This window comes from Pithys albifrons, chromosome 2 (genome assembly GCF_047495875.1).
Source record: "Pithys albifrons albifrons isolate INPA30051 chromosome 2, PitAlb_v1, whole genome shotgun sequence".
Classification (NCBI taxonomy): Eukaryota; Metazoa; Chordata; class Aves; order Passeriformes; family Thamnophilidae; genus Pithys; species Pithys albifrons.
In genome coordinates this window covers 107,937,285-107,956,139 of record NC_092459.1, presented here as the reverse complement: position 1 = coordinate 107,956,139, position 18,855 = coordinate 107,937,285, and the positions used below count along the sequence as shown (strand labels likewise).

The 18,855-nt window shown below is 41.7% G+C and overlaps 2 protein-coding genes across 11 annotated transcripts in view; one reads left to right on the top strand and one right to left on the bottom strand.

Annotated features, from left to right (window-relative positions):
* Positions 1 to 95: 95 nt before the first annotated feature.
* Positions 96 to 10,025, bottom strand: MGME1 (mitochondrial genome maintenance exonuclease 1). Of its 7 annotated transcripts, XM_071581966.1 has the most exons (8): positions 9,932 to 10,025; positions 8,971 to 9,022; positions 8,611 to 8,802; positions 7,817 to 7,836; positions 4,749 to 5,348; positions 3,471 to 3,693; positions 2,898 to 3,030; positions 96 to 1,677 (listed from the first exon to the last, which is right to left on the bottom strand). In XM_071581966.1, exons 5-8 carry the CDS (start codon positions 5,269 to 5,271, stop codon positions 1,543 to 1,545), a joined length of 1,014 nt encoding a protein of 337 aa, XP_071438067.1. In that variant the 5' UTR covers positions 5,272 to 5,348; positions 7,817 to 7,836; positions 8,611 to 8,802; positions 8,971 to 9,022; positions 9,932 to 10,025; the 3' UTR covers positions 96 to 1,542. The 7 variants fall into 7 exon arrangements, with proteins under 7 accessions (XP_071438067.1, XP_071438066.1, XP_071438072.1 ...); XM_071581965.1 differs by lacking the exon at positions 7,817 to 7,836; XM_071581971.1 differs by lacking the exon at positions 7,817 to 7,836 and having other exon boundaries at positions 4,749 to 4,827; positions 9,932 to 10,023.
* A 267-nt stretch (positions 10,026 to 10,292) lies between these two features.
* The window catches only part of SNX5 (sorting nexin 5), a 67,372-nt gene continuing 58,809 nt past the window's right edge, over positions 10,293 to 18,855 (top strand). For 2 of the 4 annotated variants that reach the window (XR_011700085.1, XR_011700086.1), the window contains exons 1-2: positions 10,762 to 10,870; positions 18,282 to 18,386. Coding sequence is in view for 2 of the 4 variants with exons in the window: in XM_071581963.1 (XP_071438064.1) it covers positions 10,823 to 10,870; positions 18,282 to 18,386 (153 nt within the window). In the remaining 2 variants the exon portion in view is untranslated. Of the gene's footprint in view, positions 10,400 to 10,761; positions 10,871 to 18,281; positions 18,387 to 18,855 lie in introns of those variants that run through there. The other 2 variants (XM_071581964.1, XM_071581963.1) reach the window with 2 other exon arrangements.

Below are 18,855 nucleotides of genomic sequence, written 5' to 3'. Positions count from 1 at the left end.
TGTCTTCGTGGTTAGTAATTTCTGAACCCAGTTTTTCAGTCTCCATCGTTTGACTTTTTAGATATAAATCTAATTAAGCACAGAGTAATCATAACATCACTAGACCAGGTTTATTTAAGTAAGTACCACTATAACTGAGTTTCCTTGACACATTTCCATGGATCCGTAAAATGGAGAAGCAGCACTATTGAGGTTTAAGTTTCTTCAGCAGCAAGCCTGTCCATTTTTTTTTAAGTATGGTTCTGGCTGGTTCATTTGAAGCTTATGGGTTGGTCATACTTTTATTTGTAACCTGAAGTGGTATTGTGAAAATTCATACATACAATTCAGAGAAAACAAAGAGAACGAGGAAAAAAAGCTTTCCAGGTGTGCAACACACAAGACCTGACATCATCCAAGCTTATTCTCTGTCTTATAGGCTTGATTCCATAGGCTGAAAAAGCAACTTCTGTTTCAAAACATTTATTCACAAACTTACTTGTAAAAAACCAAAACACAAACACAAACCTACAAAACCCCTACCCTCTATAAACCAACCAGCAGCATTTCATTCCTCAGAATGCCTAACTTTCACAGCCACAAGCCTGCTTTCACATAAAAACTCATTTGCACTGGTGCACACTCTCATTTGACACTGGAGATCATTCAGCATGGGTGGGCTCCTTGTCAGCTCAGACCCATAAGCAAAGTCTGGAGAGCTAAAGGCAGTTGCAGCCTCAGTCTGCACAGAACTTATAACCCAAGGTACAGAGCCCATTTAGCAGTGCTTTTCTGTGGGCTGCACAGACCATGTGTGCTAAGAATCCTGCAGGAGGAGCCAATACCAGTAGCCAAACTTTCCACCTTTCAAAAAACTCGCTGGAAATTTCTAAGAATATTGGTTACAATTCTGCTCCTCTCTTACTGAGTCACTTCTGTTAAATGATCACTTTGCTGTAGTATTTTAAATCAGACCTAATGAGAACTTCCATTATAATCCTTAGCACAGATTTTCCAGTTGTTGCTGTAAGAAAACCCACAAATAGTAACAAGTTTGTTACAAGAAACCTCTGACATGACCAAGAACGAAACTGATTGAAACCCTGTCTACTATATAATTTTCTTTATCATTTGCATTTCTCTCAGCTCAGACAATGCAGATGTTGTTTTGCTTTAGTTCACCAATTTCATTTTCAAAGTCTTAGTTCTGCAACAATTTTTTTTCTCAAAAATTACCAAAGAAGGATGATTTGATTAAACAGTTTTAATTGATAATAGAAACTTTTCTATCAACCTCAGGCTGTATAAATTGTGTGGGGAAAAATAGAGGCTAAATAAATTGATTTTGTCTTGCCCAAACTATTGAAGTCACCTACAACATAAAGAAATACATATTTCCCATTCAAAATTTACTTACCCTATTTTTTAATAAGGTGGAAAAAACCCCCCAGATTGTAAGAAATTAACCAAAGTTACTCAAAAAGAATGTACATTAAAGTGGTATATTTAAATGAAAGATTGTTGCTTTGTCTCTGTGCTCAGACCACTTGCTAGAAGTTTGGGTCAGTTTCTGTCCATGTACTCTTCAAGGCGCAAAAGCCACTTATTCCAGTACTGCAAGCACAAATCAGGATCCATGAAATGTGGATGCGCAGGGGAGCCGTTCTTATAGGCAACCACAATGAGTCCACAGCAAACCTACATTCAAAAATAGAGGGCTGTCAGAAATTCAACATTCATACACAATTCTAAAAACTAAACCTCATGGCAAAACATCATCTTAACACATACATATATTTCTTAAATAAGAAATGGGGAATAAAAAAGGGGAATAATTCACCATAAAATACTTGGAGACTAACATTGAAATGCTCCAAAACCCCAGAGTCCAAAGCTCTGACTAACCTCAGTGAAAACCAGAGAACATGAACTTCAAGTATAAGTGATATTTAAACCTTGGAGATGCTGATAAAATTCCCCTGACTTATGAGGTTTTTCCTGGGGCCATATAACCAGACTGATGTATTCTCCAGCATCAGTCTGAATGGAAACAGTTATTTAGGCATGTTCTGACATCTTTCATACCTGATAAATCCAAAATCCCAAATCCCAAACAGCCAATAGTGGTGGGGCAGAAGGCTAACAGCAGAATTCCAGAATTACTGCCCACATTTCATTCTGTAAGGATTATGTCTGTTAAGGGCTTTTGTTTGCTGAACTCTATAGTATCCTAGAGAGTCCTTTGCACAACCTATGAAATAACCTGCTCTCTTCTGCCTCGTATTTTCCCCCTTCAATATTTTTATTGAAGTAAAAATCTTTCAGGCCAAGTATGCAGGCTAGAATTGCATTTAGGGTCTTTAAAACCATTATTTCACTATCTTCTGATTGATTCATAACATGCTGCTTTCCCCTGATGAAACACTGTACAGCTTCCAAACACCAAGTCCGTCATTTAGTTCATTTGCTAGTGTGATATAGCAACACATGATGCAAGCAAGGCCCTCACACACCATTCTCCTGTTCACAGGCTCTTTTGCTTTATACTTCTCCTGCCCCTTCCTACTCTTTACACAAGCAAAAACCACAAAGAACAAAGCATAGGGGACTGCCCAGATGCCAAGTTACTGTGAGTTCATCTGACCTCCTAAGACTGAGGTTCCCTTAGTTCCACAGAGCAGGTCCTTAAAACCACTGAAAATACACAGCTGACAGCCAAGAGCAGCAAGATTAGCAGGAGTAGCAGAATTATTTTACAGTATGCCATCCTAACCTGATCTAAGACTGTGTTCCTTTGCTACAAATCCTACCAACAATTCCATGATGGATAGCTAGCAGGTTCTAAAGGCAGTAGGCGGGCAGAAATGAAGATGACACAGGTGCTGCTGCTTGTCTTGGCAAGTAGCAGGCCCACTCACCTGGAAATCATAGTTGGCATCATGATTTATGGCTCCAACATATGCTGCAACCTGTAATGGGTTGTCGTAAGTATTCTTCAGAAATGGCTTTGGTTTCTCTGAAGTTTTCCAGTCAATCACACACAACTGGCCTCTGTATAAGAGGACAATGTTTTAAACTTAAGTGTAGTCACAAGTAAGAAATAAGGGATGAGACAGCACATAATCATTATGAGCCTCAGCCTGTTTCACCTTGACGTCACATTGCTGATTATTAGGTCTAAACATTTCTCTTTCACACTGGTAGTTCAGATCTCAAAAACCAATACTTACTGATACCTGCTGCAGTTCCTGGCAAATGCTGACAATCACATAACCATGTCCCACTCACCCTGTTCCAGTAAGGAACTCCCCACAAACAAAAATGGCACTTCTGCCATCAGGTTCAGCCAGGGGCGTTAATCTGTTTTGCCGGTCCTAGAGATCTGTCCCACTTTCCCCCAACCACTCAGCAACATACCAGCTGCAGCCTGGGACACAGCTTCCCAAACATTTGCCACAGGCATTACAGGTGTCAGGGAAGAAGCACCTCACCGATACTTCGCCACGCAGTCTACCAGGCCCAGATACTGAAGGGTCTCATGATAAACTCCACTTTCCAAAGCTTTCACTTCACTGATATCTTCTAAGACATGTTCCACACTTGATAAGTAGCCAGAAATAACACCATCTTTGCTCTTCTCCTTAGTTGCTATCTCTTCACACAGGAATACAGATTCCAAAGCAGAATGAAAGAGTTCTCCTTGGAGGAAAATATCTAAGAAAAACAGGCAAAGACATTCACATTCTACATATTATAAAATGTAGCTCTTAAACCAGTCCTGTGTTTTGTACTAAAAGCCTGAGGATGGGGGGACAAGAAGGTAAAGAGACAGAAAATAAATTGTCAACAGTGAAATTAGTATCTTTTATTATTTTACTTTTTTAGTCTCAGAAACAAAATATGAGTTTTAATTTATTGTTTATTCAAAAGCATTTGTGAATTTCTAGAAATTAAAAATATTATTCTTGGCTGCTTTTGCTGCACTTGCCTATTTGGCTGTATCTGTTCATTTGAATGGAACTAATCTCCTGAAATGAGTGAGCATAGTTCTAGGAATAAGAGCTTATCTCAGAAATTATTCCAAGAAAGATAAATTTTCAACTGTTATATAAGGTTGGTTATGTCACCTTATCCACTGAAATGCTTAGTAATCAAAAAAACATAATCATAGGATATTAGTTTTGGAACACTTGGATATTTATCAGCCTGACCACTTACTATCCCCTAGGTCCATCCAGATAGATCCCTTTCAGTCCTACAGCTTGGAGGAAGTCACCTTTGTATGTCTTATGAAATGAAAACTTCTAAATGCATGGCAATTTCATGGAGGCAGCATACACTGGATAAACTAAATAGGTACCGAAAAACATCACCACAAACAGCAGGACATACCAGTTATTAAAGACTCAAGATTTCAAAATGCCTATTTCATCTTGTTACAAAGTAGCTTTGTATGTGCAAAGAGGATCAGTAATACCAGCTGGAAAATATCTGGCAAATAGAGAAATAAAGTAGAGGCAGACAGGACTAAGCAAAGGATGTCTACAGTCTAATTCTCAATTCTCACAGATTTCTAAATCGATTTTAGTGGTCCTAGAACACAGATTAGAGTTTAGAGTCTGATAACAGGTACACTTACAATATGCTCTTAAAGGACTTCCAAAATGCTTGACCTGTATGTAGAGCCCGATACTACCCATATGTTACAATATACATGCCAGTTATATTGTGCTGTTTATATGTTGCAATAACACTGTGGTTAGACTTACTTTTCGTATACTCTTCAAAACCATCTTTTCCAAGCTCCACTATCATTTTCTGCTTCCATCTTTCTAGATAAAAGACTTGCTGTGGAGAGAGAGTTTGTTGAAGAATACGGGTAACACTGGGCATTTTCATTTTTTGTAACATGATTTTCCTGGGGAGGTTTGAATCACTGTTGAGAGGGGGAATTCTCTTGTTGGGGTTTATTAAAGGAACCCAGTTTTTGGGAGTCTTTGTCCCAGCTTTAACTGGAGGTCTGTCTTTATCTGGTGGCCCATATAACAAATTGTCTTCTTCATATATTGTCTCTGGTGTCTGGGTGCTGGTTTTATAAGATGTAACAGAGTAGACCAAGTTCTTGTATTTTTCTTGGTCAACTTGTGCATAACTGTTTGCTGTTTTCTTTTTACTATAAATACATGCAGAGGTAGCCAGACATGCATATGGGAATTGCTTTTGACAAAATGGTATTTGAAAAAGCATTTCCGGTTTCCTTGGTCTCCTGGACAGTATCTGGAGGAATTGCATTCTGACAAGAAGTGTTTGTGAATAGTTAGAGTTTTCTTTCTTCTGTTAGGAACATCTGGAGGTTACAATATTTTTCCCTGTGGAAAAAGAAATTTGTGATTTCCAGAGTCATAAAACTTTACCACTATCTTATTTTTGCCCTTGGTCAAACAAAGAATTGCTATGGTCAAAGTGTTGGCATTTTATGCCACGAAAACTTCTTCAGATAAAGAAAAGAAGGAATCAATAAGCAACAAAAAGACAAAATGGTCCTGAAAAGAACAGGTGCTGATCTGCAAAATCTGAAAGTGGGCAAGAACATAAGGATGTTGCAAGTAGCAAAAGCTGCAACAAAGGACAGTCCTACAGCAATAGTATTGTAACTGCCATGAAAGTAGATACAAAAACTGGACCTGCCACAAACAACCCTGCAAAAGATCTAGAGGGAAATAAAAGCTATGCAGAAGAGAATGAAGCAAAACCATTGGTATGAGGTATTAAAACTTTTAAGTTTCTAGTGAATGCCCAACTTAAGGGGGTCATGGGGACAAGGTACCTTACGGAGAATAAAACCATGTTTTTCTTTTGTATACCTAGAAAAAAGCAGATGGCAGCAGTATATACAATTGTGAGACCTGACACTAGGAAACCCAAAGAGAAACCAGATGCACTTCAAATATCTTTAGATTCAAATAAATCTTTTAAAGTTCAGAATAAAATATAGAAGTATTTTTCTAAACAGAATTTCAAACATAGTTGTGTTCTTAGACACTTAGGAAATTTAAAAGAAAGAACAGAATACTAGCAATGCTGTACTGCATTTTAACTGCAGTGCTAAGCCCTAGGAAGGTTTTTGCACATGGATAAAAGGTAACACCTGCATAGTGGCATTTCACTCAGTATTAAATACATGTAGAATTGAGGCCCTATTCTCCTACTTGAAGTTTTATCTGCTTCCCATTAAGAAGTTCCCTCCATCCATTGCAAATAAAGAATCCATGTTCACTGCCAGCTACCATCAGCATTCTTTCCAGACAATACTTTCATGTTATTCTTTTCCTTCCCCACACTCCTTACACAGCACTTCACATACTGCCCAAGCTGTGGGCACCACAGGAAATAAAAATGTGTTATGGGGAATTATTTCATATGGACAGATCCTGTGCTCACACACAACTGCTATGAGGCAGCAGGCATGTGTCACACACACTTTCCAAAAATGGGGCTGTATTGGCTGCAGCTGATTAGGTCAATGCATCTAGTAGCAAGAGGTTGAGACCTTGGACTTGGGTTCCATAAATAGTGTTCTTCACCTCTGAAGGACAAAGCCATCCACCCATACAAGTTTAATTAGGAATAGGCAGATACACTGCTTTTTTTTCTTTACTGGCTTTACGTTTTCACACTGACTTTGTATGGTCTGGGCAAATCAGAACTGTTCTGTAACCCAGTGGCATGCAACCTGATACAAAAGTAACCTTGCAAAAGCAAATCCAAACTAGGAAAACACAATTAGAACTCCATGTCACGTAGCCATAGCATTTGTGACTCAGTACTTGGTGCGCTGCAGCCAGATTTGCTATCCTGTTGTCAGATGGTCTCACTCGGTCTTTACTAAGGATTTCCCCTAATTACGATGCATATCAATCAAAACAGTTAATGATTTTAAAACTGCTTCCAAGTCCATAAGAGAATAACAGAGGAAAATAATGAAAGTGCCAACTAGTTAGTTCTGCTACTGATTTTTTATAGTCTGATTAAACATAAAGCAAGCCACCTCACATGGGAAACCTTACCAGTTAAGATACTTTAAATGTGTCACTTCCCTTTTTTAACCCTTGCACTACAGTTAATATTGAAGTAATTCTAAAACTGCTTTCCTCATAGCAGAACGGGGCTGGGTGGAGTTGCACTTGTTCTCTCACTTCCCAGTACTCAACAGCAAGAATGGACATGATCATCTGATCATCCTCTGACCTTCAGGTTTCTGTAAAAACTACTCTCCTGCCTGCACATGAGAAAAGCATAGTCAGGTGTGCTATGAAAGGACAAACCAAACAATTAAAACCATTTTATTGCCATGAAAGTATGCAAGTTCTGCCAAAAATATAGAAAAACCTGCTTTAGATAGTTTATGCAGCAGCAAGAAATTAGACTGTTTGTGTTCTCTAACTGAAGTCCTGTCCTGCTTCACTACGTGGACGTGCGAGAAAGTTTTACAGGTTTTTATGAAACATAACCAAATTTTATGTTTCCTCTATTTTCTTAAATGATGTGATAAGCTGTTTGTACAGCTCAGCTTGCTAGAAATTTTTTACAGTGTAAAAAGGTAGTTTTTATGTTATGCATGTTTCAATTCTTGAGCTTCAGTTTTCAGTCACTGAATTTTGCATGTCTTCACTAATACTACCAATTGTTCCAATAAATATAAGAAGCTCCCCATGTTTTGTCATTTTACTATCATGAAGCAGCTCACTTCTGCAAAACTGCTACACTAGCATTTACAGCAACTCATTCTTCTCAGAGACTATTACATTTTTTAATAATGTTGGAATGGATTGCTTACCTTGCACAATCTGCCCTTTGCTGCAAAAGAAATAATGAATGATGGTATCACATTACAACAGGTGTCAGTTGCTGCAGGAGGTAACCAAAATCAGTAGAAGCAGCAAAGACATACATAAAGGTCAGGCTTTAATATCATAAGAAAATTGCTTCACTGAATTTTTTTCATCAGAAAAGCAGTACAAAAGAATTAATCTCTCCTGTCTTGGGATTTACCTCCAAATAAAGCTGCAATTTAACATAAACCAGGAAAAATATACTCTTATTCCAATATAATACTGTCCAGGCTTGTAGTTTCTTGGGCTGTTGTTTGAAAACATGTCATTGTGTACGTGCACTAATCAGAACAGAAAAAAAGCTGAGTCAATGACTGTGAATTTGTTACATCAGCCACAGCACAAGAGAAAAAGTTTATTCTGGCTCTTTGTCAGCTGCAGGAAGCAAGATTCAACATAAAGTTCACTTGTAGTAAACTGCCCCTCGACATCTTTTAAGGAATACATTTATACTAGATCGGTGTTTTTAATCATGCAATATTAAAATATGGACTATTAGGAGCTCTAATTTACTGCAACACTGATGCAGTGATTCAGTGACTAGTATGAATTTTGATTTAACAGTGTACATTATGTTGGAGTAATACCTGTGGAAATATTTGTGCACTCTATGAACTGAACTATCAGGAAAGGGAGAGTTTGTCATCTGCTGTTCTGTTTTATAAAAGGAAAGAGGTTCTAGGATTGCTAAGAAATTCCAGCTGAATAAAGAATCATGTGTTCTATGCAAATAACTTACTTTTACAAGAAAAAAATGGAGCTGGAGTGGTCTGGATCTACTCTCACCCCCAAATAACAGAATTTAATTGGTATTTCCCTCTGGGAAAATGTCTCCCTTCTCTCTGAAAGGGTTTGTGGTTGAAGGCTGGCAGAATTGCTTGAAGTGTTGAATGATGAGCCACATTGGAGAACTGAACACAAATAAAATAACCTGGAGGAAAAAAAAAAGGAGGACTTAACTTTCCCAAGCAAGTTGGCTTCGCAGCTCCAACTGAGCTAATAAAACTGAGGAAATCTTTTCCCGGATAGGAATGAGTGGCTTAACAGAAGGAAATTAAAAGAATTATTTAAGAAAAAGTTCACATCCATAAAAACCTACCTGTAACTATGGTTTCAGACAATAACCACCATGGTTTTTTCTCCACAGCCACCTATTCAGGAAACAAAAGCACTAGCTTACTTCAGAGATAATAAGAAAGAGCACTACTTAACACAGCTACAGTTCTATTGCCCCATGTCCCTAATCTGAGAACCACTGATGAAGGTATAACTTTAACGTCACAGGTTTTTCTCTTGAAGAAGTATTACTAATTGATGTAGAAAGCCAATAGTACCCTATATTTTCTCTTTCTCCTTTTTTTTTCTGGTTACAACTTAATAAGGCAGGGCTTTGACAGCTGTATCGCTTTTAGAACTTCACACACTTGCCCATTCCCTGCCCCCAACCTCTCTTCCTTGGCTCTCTGCAGTTTGCAAACTAAATTATTGAACCTATCCACGTTAAAAAGACAGCTCCATCTTTTAGGAAGTTTAGAACACAGAGAAAGAAAATTTAGCAACCTAGTTTATAGCATAAGCCTACAGAGCTACTCTGAACCAAAGGGAAAAGAAGCTTCAGTTCCCAGTTCAAGCTTCATTCCCAGTTTAGCACTGGGAATGGAATTAGTGGGAAACAGGGTTGTAGCATGACGTCAGCGTTTTTGGCGACCTGTGAGAGCTAGGCTAACATCGGGTGACAGCCAAGTGCTCTCTAGCAGACAGACCTTTCTACATGGGTACCAGGTGCTTGGAAATGCGACAGTGTCAAATAGACCGTCTTTGTACAGAGCTTCCCTCACGGATAAGTCACTGGACAAGCTCTGCAGGACGCGGTCACGCCCACCCAGGCACGGCAGCCCGGCCACACGGCCCACGCGGTGACTGACTCGGGGCAGGGTTTACCCGCCGGAAGTGCAGGATGGGCCAGCGAAGTCCTAGCCCATTTTCCTTTTCCTTTCCCTCGCCCTCATGACTCGCCGATGCAGCCCCAAGCCCCTCACGACCCCCAACTCCCACATTACCTCACCGGCACTTCGCGCCACCGCCACGGGCACCAGCACGCAAGCACATTCCGCCCGCCGCCGCGCTCACACGGTCACCGCGCTTTGCGCCGCCCTTCGCCTCATGGGAGTTGTAGTTCTCCTGCGCCGCCAGCCCGCAGACGCTTTCTTTTCGTTGGAGCGCCCCGAAAGGTGCGAGAGGAGAGCGTCTACTCTGTCTCTTTCTCTTTAGGTGTTATCTGAAGGGCTCTAAGGAAAACAACCCAAAACTTTTAATGAAAAAGAAAAAAAAATAAAATTAAGCGTTGTGCCGCCATCTTGGATAAAGGCAAGTAGCGTCTTGCCCTCACCCAAGATGGCGGCCGCCAAGCGAGGGGTGTGGCGGCGGCGGCTCCGCCCCGGGGTATATGAGGAGACGGCGGTGGGGAGGAGGACGGGGAGTTTGTGTTCGGAGATATGGCTCTACACTGCGGGGACGTGCAGGACAAGGTGGGGGCTGTGGTCATGGCCTGGGTCTGGCTGAGGCGGGCGGCGGGGGCACAAACGGGCTGGCCCCGCGGAGTGAGAGGGAGCTCCCTGCTTCCTTTGACTCCGGCACAGCTGGGACAGTGATAGGTTTTTATTTCTGCTCCGTTTAGGGTTTGTTTTTAAAGTCTTAGTTACCTGAGACGCACCAAGGTCTCCTGAGGGCAGGTGGTCAGAGTGCCCAGGGAGAGCGTGGGGTGCAGCACCTGAGGGAAGAGGCCCAGGGAAAAATAAGGGGGTGGGGCAGGGTTAAAGCCGGAGTGGGACGGAGGAGGAGGGTAAGGCTGTGCAGCTGCCGTGAAACAGTTCAGGCTGCGCTCCTGGGCTGGGGCAAGAGGAGGGTGACAACCAGGGCCCTGGAGCTGCAAGAACTGGGCCTGGCAAGGGATGCAGGAGCAGGACCTGCTCATAAGGACCTGTCTCTGGGCACTAAAGGTGAAGCGCTGTAGGCAATTGTGCTGCAGGGGGTTCAACTTGCTCTTTGTGGTTCAGCTGCCTAATGTGTCTGTGACCAGCCTTCCTGGTTGTGTGCTCTGGGGTAATTAGTCTGGCAGTTGTCACTTCAGCTGCAGTGGTTCTTTCCTTTGGCTATCACATCAGTAGCTGACTTGGTTTTCCTTTTTCTGTAGTCGTGTTTGCAGCTTTAAGTGCCAAGGAGCCTTTAAAGCAGCATGGTGTGTTAACTAATGTTCTAAGACTCCCGACTTTTCAGAGGAAATGCAAATTAAATGCTAAAGTGGAAACTTTGTGAATTAATGTGTGTGCAATGTAGACAGTGATTTGAATTATTTCTCTGACTGGACAAGCTGCCTGGCTTAATTTACTTAAACTACCTGGTTTAATAACTACTCCTCAACATACCTTGGACAGAAGGTAAGGCAGGCCTGTAACAGTCAGTGAGCTGCCTGTTTGCCTTTCATATTGTTGCATCTTAATGTAGTTTTGCATTGTGACTAAGGTTAATTCACTTGCAGAAAGATGACTGTGTTTTAAGCTGTTAGGTGTCTCTTCAGTCTGTGCTTTCTCCAGTATTTTGGAACATGTGTATCAGCTAACTTGAGGGTTAGAAACAGACTAGCTTGTTCCAGTTTATTAACTTCCTATAGATAGTTTCTTTTTATGTGCCTCTTTCCATATGAATCTTGTTTTGAGACAATCCAGATCCAGTAGAACAGGAAAAAGTTTATACATAAAGTGTTTTCTAGTAGTTTGCTTTGAGCTGGTCGGTGCTTTAACTGTTTTCTGCTGCATGGGAAACTATTTGTATTAAAGTGTCTATCCTTCAAGAATACTGGTTGTGAGTATTAAGCTTGCAGGATCTGCAGGTGAGGCTCCGATGGAGGGGAAGGTCAAATATCAACTTGATTGAAGCAGTTGGTTTTGAGTCTTTATGTGCCTTTTTAACTTAGAAGGAAATTGGGGGGGGGTGGGGGAGGGAAGGCTCCCATGGTGAGGGCTGGAATGGCTTTAAATCCTAATGTTCAACGGACAAATAATTAACTAATTTGTTTCAGGTTGTAGGGCTGTCTTGGGATTACAGCAGCAAGAGGGAGGCTAGAAATACTCCTATCTTGTTTGGTCTGTTTAGGTAGAGAAACAAACAGCAGCATGGAACTGGTGTGTGGCCAGTAGATAAAGCCTATGCTTGTAAAGAAAGCTTCATTAGGTATTAACCTTGAATAGGAGCCACTGGTAAGTATTAACTAAAAACTGACCCTGAGGTGGCAAAACAGTAGAGGATCAGAATATGTGGGGAGGGTAGGATAACGGTGATTGGAAGTGTAGTGGGAAAGAAGGTGTAATCTGTCATGGGGAGGAAAAGGCACTTCAGAATGTGAAGCAAGTAATGGGACTGCCAAGCTAAGCTTGAGTAAATACCCCTCAGTATTTCCTAGTGTCAGTGGTTTGATAGTATTTTAAGGTTTTAGTCTGCAGTTAAAATATTCTAGATCAAAAAACTGAGAGTGAGTATTGTAGCTCCTCTTTCTCAAAGCAGTCAGTGGAAGACAAAGTGCTATGTCATAGCCCAAGACTTGCTGTTACAACTCACAAATGGTGATTCTCCATGCTGGGCAAATTCTGCTACATGGTCTGAAAGGAATGAGGGCATACTAGATCTTGCCTATGCTTAGCAAAAAACTTGCTTCTGCATGCTGCTGGGCCTGAAATCAAGTAGGGAGATGAACTGCTAGGAAAGTGAAAGCTACTGGATAAGGATAATATACTGTCAAGGACATACAGCCTCCATGAAGCTGGCCTAGCAGTTTGGCCTAATGACACAATTTCAAGTCCATTGAAGGTGAAGCCAGTGTGGTGAGGCAGTATTTCTGAGACTCCCTACCACCATCTCTGGCCTTGTGGCTGGAGGGCAGCAAAACATTCTTGTGGATGCTGACTGTAGCTTAGGGGTTTGCTGACTTTGCACAATTTCCATTTTAGTCAGGCGTGCTTTGTGTTACAGATGGCATGTGGGCTTAGCCACAGGCCGTGCTTTATGGGCACATTACTGTAGCATGGTGGATTTGGCCTGCATGACCCCTTAAGATGAGGAATTAGTGGGTTGCATGAAGGTGTCCTGTGTGCTGGGTGGATCCACCTGGGTGGATCAAGGTGGGCTTTTTCTTGGAATATGAGATCCTTGAATGTAAGGAGGCATGTGCTTACTTGGTTTCTCTAGAGAGTGATGCAGAGATCCCTCTGACAGGAGAGCCAAGCGATCAGGCCAGCTTATTGTACAGCCAGAGGCAACAGGTGCTCTGGCTATAGAGACTGCCTTCTTGCTGCTTACTTGGCAAGCATTGCACTTGGTGAGGAATGCTATTTCAATGTGACTAAATTGAACTGTTATTCCCTCTTTATTGGTGCTTTAAACAAAGTAATTAAAAACATTTACATCGCTGGAGTTTTACAGTCTGAAGTCACAAATTTGGGAAAGCAGTTTCTATAGCATAAGTAGCAACATGAATACTGGTTTAATTTTCCTGGTGGTTTGCAACCCAGACTACATAAGTACTATTCAGCTCCATGTTAGAGATAAGAGCAAGTCTGTCACGAAGGCTGCAAAATCAAAACTTCACCTAAACTATTTTGGCTCTTTACTGCTGCATGTGTGCAGTGTACTTTCAGATGTCTTTTTAGTATCTTGATTGAAAGATTGACTATGAGTGAAATGTAGATCCAGCAACTAATGCTGCTGGCCAGATACTCTACAAGTCTGCTGGTTAACTCCTGGGTGTCAAAAAAAGGCCCTCTGGAACTGATTGCTCTGTATAAACTGCCAGAAAATATCCTGATCTTTTACTGCTCTCTGGAGAGCACTTAAACTGGTTTAATTAAAAAGACTGCTCTGTAAAAAGTGATGGATTATGGGTAGTGGCAGATGTAATTACTACTGAAGTCTTGTTTGTGGGCTGTTGCTTGAGTGGCAGCAGGGAGGTGATCAGTAAAGGGAGAAGGTTTTTTATAATGTAGCTGACAAAAAAGCAGAAAGCTTTGACATGTGAACCCTTGTGGAAGGGATCCATACCTTGCCCTTTCCAGGAGTCTGGCTATGTAGAAAATCCCTGGATTAATCTGTCTGTGAGAAAAAATACATATTCTTATTTCAGTTGTCTTGATGATTGTTGCGGGTCCCTTCCAACTCAGAATATTCCCTGAATTCCCCTGAAATCCACTAGCAGTCAGATGTTGAACACAGTTGCTTGCACTTGCAGATTCTTTTGATAGAATGTAGAAGTAACATCAAGTCATCCAGAGCTGATGCTAAAACTGCAAATGGTGTAACTTTAAAAGCAGCAGTTCAGGGCACTCAACAGAATTAAGCAGATTCAGTGGCTGAGGGCATTTCCTCTCAGTGGATGCCTGCAAGCATCAAGATGTGTTTGCATTTGGGTGAGACCTGATGAGAAACTTAATGTCTGTCAGGTAGAAGCCTGGATGGTTGTCACTGGGTTGTACTTAAATGATGCTGTTAATACTTCTGTGTATTTGTTTTGAGGGGTTTGGGGGGTTTTGTTGTTTCTTTTGCTTGGTTTGTTTTGTGGTTTGGGTTTTTTTTGTTTCACCCTCCCTAGCATCTCTAACCAATAGGAAAAAAAGTAAGTGCTGTAAAACTTTACCTGGATTGGGCACGGTAATGCTCTCTGCTGTTTCCTGGTCTTCTAGATCAGATGTTTATCATGGTGTCCTAATTAGTACCATAATATCTGTTTTTAATTTTCTGGTCCTGAAACCTGGAAATATTCATCAATATGATGACTGTATGTTATTCTGCAGGGCTCTGCTTGATGGCTTGTTTTAATTTCCAGGTTAGACAGTTGCGGTGGATGGTGTCTGAATGGAATAGGGAGACGCTTTTCTTGAATCCTCAAGAAACCCCAGGGATCCTGAAACAAGTCACTAATGAGACCTGAGCCTAGAAATGGGAGGCATCCATTTCTGCAGTCACTGCAAACCAGAAGTGGTTTCTGAGAAAGAGAAATGAAAGTGTTCTGGGTTTGGATGAATGTTTCAATTTGCAGCCCAGCCCAGCTATTTCTCCTCTCTTTGGTCACATGGTGCAAGTAAGGAATAATTCCTTCCCAGTTGAGAGTGTGGAGTGGCAGACTGGTTTCTTGTAACTGGGATGGGGAAACTTCAGGTCTCTTGCCCACTGTCTGGAGTGCAGGAAAGAAGGAATGCTGTCCTAGCAAAGAAATGCCTCTGGATATGAAAGAGCTGCCAGACATCGTAGGCCAGAGAGCTAAGATGGAGTGATATCCTGGGAAGGTTGCCTGCTGTGGTAAAAGAACAAGCCTGGGGTCTGGAGATAAAAGTTTAAATTCCTTTGCTCTGCACCAGCCTTCATGTGACCATAAGCAAGTTGGTCCTCATTCCTAATTGTAGGATTGGTGTAGGAGAAATGGTGGCAGGAAAGATCCTGAATGGGAGATTGTTAATGCTTCAGAAGCAGATGCTTGTGTTGATAAAGGGTTGGTGTGGAATATATGCTTTAGTTGCTTACTGAGTTAGTGCTTTATAGAGCTGTGGTGACACGAGGGGGGCATTTTGCTTTCTTGTTCAGTGCCTAAGTGCTACTCCACCACTTTTTATAGAGAAAGAAAGCACTCCCTCCTTCTGAAGTCAGACAGTGTGAATATTCCCTTTGTAGTCTGAGCTTTGCTGCTGGGATGGTGCAATCCAAAAGGTCTCTGGCCTGGAGTTAAAAGCCTGCAGTGATCTTCACAGGACTAGAGAAGACCAGTGATCTTATGTTCCTCAGTTTTGTATAATTCTGTGTCCTTCACTGAAGACCAGCTCCTGATGGGTAGAGGTCAATAATCCTGTGCTGTCTTCATATGTTTAAGACTTTAAGTATGTAAGGCCTTTAAGTCATGTACATTTATAGCAGATGTTTAGGGCAGTAGAAGTAGAAGATTTTTTTAGCAAGTGGCTTCATGCAGTTCTGAGGGGTGGAATCTTACCAAGGTATATAGGGATGTTCTTGACCCTTGTCCTGGTTCTGGGCTGGTCTCTTGCTTTGGGCCCTATATGTAGTACATACTGTTCTGGAGTGCACAGCTGAATGCTGCTGCTGATTCCCAGTTGATTCTGTGTAAATAAGCCCCTGCTGGGACCCTAAACCCATATACAGTATTATTCCTGGGAATCATTGAAGCTGTAGGTTATGTATTCTTGCCCGATCATCTCTGCAGTTTGTGCAGAGCTGGGAAGACATGACACGTCTGTGACTTGTGAACTGCTTTAATCTGACAAAGCAGTACCACCTTGTGTCCATACCTGTTCATCTCTTGTGTAGGCAACTACTAGGCATGGAAAGGTATGCAGACAGCATCTAATCACAGGTGACTTTCTCTACAAGACTTAATAAGAAAGCTTGCAAATTCAGGATTGGCTGATTTGTGTAATCCTTTTCTTAGTTTAGCTGAAAGGAAATGATTTCCTTTGGTTTATCATATTTTCCAGACTCAGCAGTTCATATTATTAGAACTGCTGATCCTGTTTGGACAGTAAAGATAAGTAAGCAGGATGTAAAACACTGAGGTCTGTACCTTGCTGCTTTGCCTGCTGGTGTTTTCTGGCTGTGAAACATTGATCAACTTGCTTTTCATTCATTTGGCAACAGACAGTGGACTGTGCTCCCAGTGAAACTAATGCCTGACTGGTGGTCTTCTAACTGTCTTTCCAGTAGTGCTTGAATGGGGCAGCTTCTGCCCAAACCAGTGTGCTGTTTGGCCTGTGCCTTCCTGTAATGTTTTAGATGCGGATGCCTGTATGGGTGCATCAGTCTGTCCCAAGGTGTGACTGAAGGGAAGTGACTGTACTGTTGGAATCTCTGTAGAGTTTGGAGTCCATTTTGATGTGAGCAGTGCCTGGGGCTGCTTGGAACTGTGTTCCAGGGCATGCTCTGTAAGCATGCCTGTTGCCAGGGCAATACCCAGAATGGGCTTAAAGTCTTTGGGTGCACAGAAGTCAGAATGGAAATGTGCTGTATGCAAGGTCATTTTGTAATAATAAGATTTAAAAGGTTTTATCTCATCTACTTCCTTTTAATTCTGGCTAACAGCAAGGATGCAGCAGGTAGAAGTCTTTCTAACATGGCTAGAGGAATGAGGGTACAGTGACTGGGGTATCCCTCATTTACACATGGCAGTCTGATCATAGGGGGTAGCAGTAACCATCAGGGGCAGGCTGGATAGAGGCAAATGCACACTGGCCTAGCAGCTGTATTCTCTACAGGCACACAAAGAGAATTGTCATCTACCAGATCTGTGCCGCAGATGGCCAGTCTTAGGTGGAGGGAGTTTCCAGAGCCTTTTGGAAGCAAAGCTTCACCTTATAAAGGGCAACGTATCAACAGTTCTTAGGCAGCTTTACAAATGCTTAAGGCAGCATTTAAGCTATCTGTGTTATGACAGGATAGCTCAGATGCTGTCTGAAACCATTTGTTTGTTGGCTTCGTTGCTGAAACTCAGTGTACACAGCAGGTGGCAGGAGCTGTTGTGTGTGTGTGTGTGCACTAGTGTGCTGCAGAGTGGTGAAACAGTATCAGTAATGGTCCATTTCTCCAGCTTGCTTTTCTGGGAAGGCCTTCAGAATTATCTTCAAAGGATACCCTCAGGACTTCTCCAGGCTCTGATGGTCACTCTTCAACAAACTTCCAGTGTTGTGACCTTGACCTCTGGTGGTTTCTACCTTATGCAGAAAATAAGAATGATTTGTTAGGCTGCAGCCTAGTCAAGGGACTACCTCTTAGAAGTCAAACTTCTTATGTGAGCTAAAGAATCCTCAACTGAGAAGGCAATTCCACTGACCTGGAAAAGCTAGTGTAATTGAAGTGATATTCTGGGTCTAGGCTGTTGGAATGAAGAAATAAACCCCCAAAGGAAGATGCTGGCTCAGTTTAAGGCCTCTTTGAAGCACCTGAAAGCCAAGTCTGGTCTTTATTGAACAAGGTGGGCTATGGGTTCTCCTGTAAAATGATGCCTCACATGACATGCTCATAAATCTCAACAGTTCTCTGATCTATTGGTGAGGAAAGAGATCACAAAGCTAGAATCCTGTGGAGGCACAGGATAGTGAAGGGAACTGTTAGGGCTTCTGCATGACATAATAGGCTTTGGCTTGGTGGGCTCCAAGGAAACAAGTGGGAGAAGTACTGAAAGGAGGATGGGAAGGCTTGTTACAGTGATGTGCAGGTAGTGGCAAGTCTGTCATGCTTGGCCATGTGTGCTGTTCCTAAAGGCAGCAGTATAGTGCAGTGTGTTTCTTGTTTACAGCTGATGATCAGTCTAGCTTGATTAAACCTGATGATTGACAAAGGCTTATACTATGAATTTTGTTGCAGCTGAGGTCTGTGTCTGTAGACCTGAATGTTGATCCTTCTCTCCAAATTGATATACCTGATGCCCTAAGTGAAAAGGACAGAGTGAAGTTCACTGTGCATACTAAGGTAAGGTCATAGGGAAAAAGAAGTTATGGAAGTAATATGTGTATTTGCAGTTTACATATCTGTAAGGATGGGCTTGTCAATGAAGGTAATCTAATTAGATGGAGATTTTTCACTTAAAGGTGGCTTGAGGATGTATGTATAAGACTTCAGATTCCCTAAGACTTGAACACGCTATATGGAGATAAGATATCTGATCACTAAGTTGGCTTTATGAAGGAATCCTAGCTAGACAGCAGAAGGCTGGGGGTGTAGGAAAGCAACTACTGGGAAACATCGCAAAATCAACTGCATTAATGCTTTTTCCCAACAGTGCCTTTTTTCCTACAGTCTGCTTAGTGGTACAGCTCTGCAATGAGTGCCAGCTCTGCTGAAAGGGAGGGAGTGGGCAAGGCTCTTACTAGGCAGAATAGCTTCCTTTGGAAATGGACAGAGTTGTTTCCAAAAGCACTGAATTACAAAATAGTAGGGC